At 40.6% G+C, this 7,288-nt stretch overlaps 1 protein-coding gene across 1 annotated transcript in view; it reads right to left on the bottom strand.

The window, feature by feature from the left end:
- Cog4 (component of oligomeric golgi complex 4) overlaps window positions 1–7,288 on the bottom strand; it is a 38,625-nt gene that overhangs the window by 20,094 nt on the left and 11,243 nt on the right. The window contains exons 6-8 of the mRNA XM_031341443.1: window positions 5,835–5,940; window positions 5,185–5,342; window positions 3,954–4,012 (exon numbers count right to left, since the gene is read on the bottom strand). Coding sequence (XP_031197303.1) covers window positions 3,954–4,012; window positions 5,185–5,342; window positions 5,835–5,940 — 323 coding nt within the window. The remainder of the gene's footprint in view (window positions 1–3,953; window positions 4,013–5,184; window positions 5,343–5,834; window positions 5,941–7,288) is intronic.

The raw sequence follows: 7,288 nt of genomic DNA, 5'->3' as shown, positions 1-7,288 counted from the left end.
TCCTCAGCACTTGGGAGCTTGGGAGGCAGGTGGATCTCTGTGACTTCAAGACCAGTCTTGTCTATAAGAGTGAGTTCTAGGACAGTAAGGGTTACACAGAGAAACCCTGTCTCAAAAAGACAAAACCCAACCCAACCCAACCCAACCCAAACAAACAAACCCTCAGGCATGGCCACTTGTGCCTGCAATTCCAGCATCATGAGAGCATGGTGATGGTGGTGGTAGAGGGGTGGGTCCTAGGAGCTCACTAGCCAACCAGCCTACCTGAAACAGCAAGCTTCAAGACTATGGTCTTAAGTGAATGAGGTAGAGAGTAAAAGAGGAGGAGAGTGACAGAATAGAATACTCAAAGTCCTCCTCTGTTCTGGAGACACATACAAATACACACACACACACACACACAGTCTGCACTTGCACACATACCAAAGCTATACTAGTACAGACTATGTATTACTAGTGTAAAGATACAGGTATAAATGCAATAGAACAGACAGTCCAGGAGTCAACTCATTTTTTTTTTTCTAAGACAAGATTTACTACGTAGTCATAGCTATTCTGGAACTAGCTCTGTAGACCAGGATGGCCTAGAACCCAGAAATCTGCCTGCCTCTGCCTCCTGAGTGCTGGGATTAAAGGCATGCATCATCACTACCCAGCTCTTCCCATCACCAGACAGGATTTCTCTGTGTAATAGAGCCTGGCTGTTTTAGACTTGATTTGTAGATCACGCTAGCCTGGCCTTGAACTCACAGTGATCTGCCTGCCTCTGCTTCCCCACTGCTGGGATTTAAGGTGTGTGGCCAGCTCTTAAAGAGACAGGGTCTCTTTATGTAGCCTTGGCTAGCCTAGATTTCACTCCATACACCAGGCTGGTCTCCAACTCATATAGGTCCTCCTGTGCAAATGATTTTTTTTTTCCCAAATGATTTTTAATGGGACTATTTAGACATGTGAATGGGGGAATGAATGATCCATTCAATGAACTGTGCTAGAAGCACTGATATCCACATGAACAAGAATGAGGTTGAACCTCATCTCACATAATATACACAAACCCCCTTTACTCACTGAAGGGAAGTGGCCAAAACGTGTCTGGTCATAAATTTTCCAGTTACTGATACCGACCTGATAATAACTCTATAATGCCCCCTCATAGCCATGTTATTTCAGGCTCTCTCGAGTATTTAGGACATACTTTCCTTATGCTGTCTGGACACTCCAACTCACTCTTCAAATCTCAGGCCTAAGGCCATTTATCCTTTGGAAGACTTCTGAACCTTGCCATATCTGACTGTATCTCACTACATGTTCTCTCATACCCTATAAGTCAGATACACCTCAGTGGTTCACAGCATTATTTCAGAACTAAACTGCTTGGACTCTATTTCTGGCTCTATTATTAGCTTTATTATCTTGATCAAACCATTAGGCATTTCTAAACTTTAGTTTGTTCTTCTGAAGATAGTTATAGATTAGTGATTTATAACTGATTTTGCTCTATCAGGGTACTATAGTGGATAGACAGGAATACCGATATTCATCTCACAGAATACAGGACAGTTTCTTGGGGGGAAAAGCTATCTAGCCAGAATGCCAGGAGTGTAGAGGTTAACTCACCTTGAAGTGGTTTAATATTTGTTAATTGTTATAACAATGCTTAGCATACAATAAACATTATAAATGTATCAGCTATCATAACTATGCTGGTGAGTTTTTCTGACAACTTAACACAAGCTAGGGTCTTCTGGGACGAAGAAACCACAAATGAGAAAATACTTTCAAAAGACTGGCCTACAGACAAGTCTGAGGCATGTACTTTCTTTTTTTCTTTCTTTCTTTCTTTCTTTCTTTCTTTCTTTCTTTCTTTCTTTCTTTCTTTCTTTCTTTCTTTCTTTCTAAGCTTTATTTATTTATTATTTATTATGCAATACACTGTCATTGTCTTCAGACACCCCAGAAGAGGGCATCAGATCCCATTACAGATGGTTGTGAGCCACCATGTGGATGCTGGGAATTGAACTCAGGACCTCTAGAAGAGCAGTCAGTATTCTTTTTTTGGGGGGGTCTTTTTGAGACAGGGTTTCTCTGTGTAGCCCTCGCTGTCCTGGAACTCACTCTGTAGACCAGGCTGGCCTCGAACTCAGAAATCAGCCTGCCTCTGCCTCCCAAGTGCTGGGATTAAAGGTGTGCCCCACCACTGCCCGGCTAGTCAGTACTCTTAACCACTGAGCCATACCCCGAGCTTGGCATTTTCATGAATAATGACTAGTGTGGGAGAAGCAAGCATCCTGGGCAATCCTGCTATCCTTAGGATGTAGTCCTGGGATGTATAACAAAGAAAAATTGGCAAGGCATGAAGAATACATCAATAAGCAGCACTCCATAGTCTCTGCTTCAGTTCTGGCCTGCTTGAATTTTGTGTTGGCTTCCCTCAATGATGATGGACTGTGACTGGAACATGTCAGTGAATGACCAAACCAAGATGCTTTTGTCATTGGTGTTCACCACAGTAAAAGAATAGGACAATTACTATCAACTTAATTAAGTGCTACAAGAAAGGAATTATATATGGTTTTAGTGACCTTGCTATCATAGAACCAGTTATCTAGAATATGTTCATAGTAAAATTTTTCTTTTTTAAATTAAAAATGTTTAAAAAGTTTCTTTCATTTTATTTTACATGTATGGGTACTTTGTCTCCATATATGTCTACCCAACAAGATTATACACTACTAGCAGAGGCCAGAAGGCATTGGAGCCCCTGGAACTGGAGCTACAGATGGTTGTATTAGTTGTCATATGGAAGAATAGTTACTGCCCTTCGCCGATGAGCCATCTCTCCAGACCACTATTTTAAGAAAACAAAATTAGCTATGTGTATGTCTATTTGTGGGTATGTGCGCATACACGTGTGCCCACAGATTTCAAAGGCTGAATCTCTCGGAGCTGGAATTAAAGGTGATTGTGAGCCACCCAATCTGGATGCTGAGAACCAAATTTGGATCCACTGGAAGAGCAGTACATGCTCTTAAGCACTGGGCCATCTTCTAGCCCCTAATTTTGTTTTTGAAATAAGGTCTCATGTAGTACGCACTAGCCTTGAATTCACTAGGTAGATGATTATGACCTTGAACATCTGATCCTCCTGCCTTTAACTCTAGGGTACCAATACTATAGGCATGAAACATCATGTCTGTTTTTATGGAGTACCACGTGTATATTAGGGTATAGGGTACTTGTGTGTATTAGGTAAGAATTCTTACCAACTGAGATATCTTTAGCCAGTGATCTATTATTCCTTATTGACTAGAGATATTTTTATACAATGTCTTCTATTAGGAGAAATTGACAGAGATGGAAATTGGTGGCTCATGCCTGTAATCTCAGTACTTGAAAGACTGAGATAGGTGAATTGTTATGAGTCTGAGACTACCCTGGGCTACAGAGTGGACAACAACTTACCTGTACTTTCTATCTATCTATCTATCTATCTATCTATCTATCTATCTATCTATCTATCTATCTATCTATCAATCATCTATCTATCTATCTATCTATCTATCTATCTATCTATCTATCTATATATTTTTTTTTGGTTTTTCGAGACAGGGTTTCTCTGAGTAGCCCTGGCTGTCCTGGAACTCACTCTGTAGACCAGGCCCTGTACTATATTTTAAAAATAAAATTACTCCATGCATGGTGGCATAGTCCTTTAATCCCAGCACTTGAAAGGCAGAGGCAGGAGGATCTCTGTAAGTTTGAGGTTAGCTGGATATACATAGAGAGTTCCAGGACAGCACATAAAAAGACTGTATTCCCAAAAGCAAAAGCAAAAGCAAACCAGTCAACTAAAAAAAAAAAAAAAACAAAAAAACCTACATTTTAACCAAGTAGTTTCTAAACTAGATAAAATTAGCAACTGAAATTCTTATAGGCTGAAGGTTTATTATTACCTTGGTTCAATTTTTTCTGTTGCAGAATTTCTCATCAAATTACTCTGGACAAGCCGGAACTGAAAAACAGCAGAGAAATCAGCACAGTATCTGTTGCACAGCACTGTGCCTCCCACTGGCCATTCCCGCCCACAATGGGAAGCTGCAGACTGCTAACGAGGCCCACTCTTCCTTTAAGCAAGAGTTGTTTTTGGCTTAGGTACTGTAGCTTTCTTTTCTGTTATATATTTATTTATTTTTATGTATGGATGTTTTGCCTGCATGTATATATATGTACCATGTATGCACTGCCTATGGAGGCCAAAGAGGGCTTCCAATTCTCTGGAATTTGAGTCACGGATGGTTGTTAGCTGCCATGGGAGTGCTTGGAATCAAACTCCAGTCTTCTAGAAGAGAAGCAAATTCTCTTAACTGCTAAGCCACCTCTCTGGCTACTTTAGTACATTTAAAAGTAAAGGTAGGGCTGGTGAGATCACTTAGTAGTTAAGAGCACTTGCAGAGGACTGGAATTTGGTTCTCAGAACCCATGTGGTAGCAAACAACCATTTGTTCCTCTAATTCTAAGGGACCCAGTGCCTTTTAATGCCTCCATGCACTAGGCACTTACATGCTACACATACAATCAAACCATTCTTACAGAGAAAATAAGAAACAGTAAGTCTTAAAAAAAGTAATGCTAATGACATGTCATGGACTGCGTCTGGTTTCACAGTCTGGAGTTCTGCTTATAGATATGATCTCCTTATGCAGTCCAGACTGACTTCAAAATAATAGTGATCCTGTTGCTTCATCCTCCCCGTGGCTGGGATTATAGTTATGCACCACGGAGCTGGCCATTCCTATTTCTGTGTGCTACTTTTATTTCCTGAGCTTATGGGGATGGAAAAATAGTTCTGAAAAAGAGAGCCATAAGAGCTAAAGTGAAACTAAAAACAAATTATTAATACTAGATACTCAATAGCATCCTAGTAGAGAAAAATCCTTTTTGCATCACCAGAGGGCACTGCTGAACGAACGCTCAATGATAGAGAATCTGGTCTTCTGTTCCTGTTGTGTTGAGGTAATAGGCAAGGCGAGGGTCACCATGCCTTCGGCATCTGTCCTTCTCCTCTAGGCAGTCCGTCCGTCTGTTCGTCGTCCACCCACCCATTCGTTGGTTTGTTCACTCATCTTCATTTCTTCTAATGTATTCCACTGATTGCCCTGACTACAGTGGCTTTCCCCTGCTCACCTGCTGGTGGTAGTCCCTTTGCTTGATGAACTTGTTTACCACCTTCTCCACCTGTGTGTCACATTCTACCTGAAGATATTTGATCAGGGTAAAGAGTCGCCCTGGTCCATAGTAAGTCTCCACTATGGGTTGGTGGGTTTCCACAATTCGGGCAATCCCTAGAAGGAAGTGAGAGTTGGACTTCACATTTTTTTCCATAAAATAAATTCCTTTCCCCCATCAAAGACTAACCTAGGTCTAACTAAATCCCTTGCAGGAATTTAGTTCACCATCTGAAATGGACAGTTCTAGTTGATGCTAGATGTTGTCATGAAAATTTGTTAATATACACAGTGATGGTAGAGTAAAAGGCACTTGAAAACTCATAGTGGAGCTGTTTTCTCTAGCGGGATCACTGAAATAGATCACCTTCCTTGTAACACATTTTAGATTAAATTCTTTTTTTTTAGGGTCTCAAGGGCTATGGAGGTTCAAAATATTGGAGAGACTCCAATCTTGTTAATCAGATACAAATCTGGAAATTGATTATTCAATGAATCAACACATAGAAACTACAGGATTGGAAACACACCTGAGTAGAGGGAAAGCCTAGGATGTAGATGTCAGAAGAAAATGTCTCTGATCTCCCTAGAGTAGAGAAAGAGGCTCACCTTCAAACAGGAGAGTGAGAGTATCTGCAAAGATGACCGCAGCTCTTCGATCACTCATGTCTGACCCCAGCACCAAGAGCAGATTCTCCTCAGCCTTACTGGCCACCTGAAAGCAGAGAAAACATGCAGCTATTTTTCAGACCAACAGCTTCCCATCAGCTTTTCTTTCACCTTGATTCCCTTGGTGGCTGGAAGCAACACTGAGGAGCCTCTCTTGTAAGTGCTTAAGTTGGACGAGGAACCTGAGTGTGTGGTATCTTTTTTTTTCTTTTTTGAGACAGGGCATCACTATGTAACTCTCACTGGTGGCATGGAACTTGCTTGCTATATAGATTAGGCTTGCCTCCAACATTCAGAGATCCATCTGTCTCTGCCGATTCAGTCCTAAGATTAAAGCTATGTGCTACCATGACCACCATGACAGCTTATCTATTCAGGGGAATAAATAATCTTTTAATCTATTGAAAATACAGACTACTATTAGCTAAAAGGAAAAAGCACTTCTAATTTCATTAATGATCTTAAAGTGTAATTTGATACATATACATTGCTTTGTTGAGGGGGCTGGAGAGATAGCTCAGTGGATGAGAGTACTGGCTGTTCTTCTAGAGGACTTCCATTCCCAGCACCTACAAAGTAGCTCATAACCATCTGTTAACTATAGTTACAGGCTCTCTTCTACATGCCCCACAGGCAACAGGCATGCAGGTGGTACATAGCTATACATACAGGCAAAACCCTTATATACATAAATATACAAATTAAAAATGTACCATAGACCATTTTTATTTACTTATTTATTTAAATGTACGAGTGCTCTGTCTGCTTACACATCTGCATGCCAGAAGAGGGCATTAGATACTTTTAAAGATGGTCATGAGCCACCATGTAGTTGCTGGAAATTGAACTCAGGACCTGTGAAAGAGCAGCCAGTACTTTTAAATGCTGAGCCATCTCACTAGCCCCATTTTATTTTATTTTATTGAGCCCCAATCCCTCCATAGTCCAAATTGGCTCAGAACTCATCATATAACTGAAGCTGGCCTTAAACTAGTGATATTCCTGCCTCAGGCTCCCATGTGTTAGCATCATAAGCATATGCTATACCATGCTGCCTAGTAACTATACTTAACTATTTCATTATATTGTGTGTGTATGTGTGAGTGTATGCCTCAGTGCATGTATGGAAGACAGAGGACAACTTGCTAGAATTGTTTTTTTCCCAACACATGGGTTCCAGGGATTGAACTTACATTGTTAGCATTGTTAGGTTTGAAAGCAAATGTTTACTCACTGAGACATCTTTAATTTGTCCTGGGACTTATCATATAGCCCAGGCTGATCTAGAACTCTCAAGAGATCTGCCTGTCTCAATACTGGAATTAAGTGCTTCTAGGCCTAGCCATCTTGCTTAATTTTTAACTCTTTTCTTCCTTTTTTTTTTTTTTTTTTTT

The sequence above is a fragment of the Mastomys coucha genome, unplaced genomic scaffold (genome assembly GCF_008632895.1).
Source record: "Mastomys coucha isolate ucsf_1 unplaced genomic scaffold, UCSF_Mcou_1 pScaffold22, whole genome shotgun sequence".
NCBI lineage: Eukaryota > Metazoa > Chordata > Mammalia > Rodentia > Muridae > Mastomys > Mastomys coucha.
The sequence above is the reverse complement of the archived record's forward strand: the minus strand, read 5'-3'. Positions and strand labels throughout refer to the sequence as shown.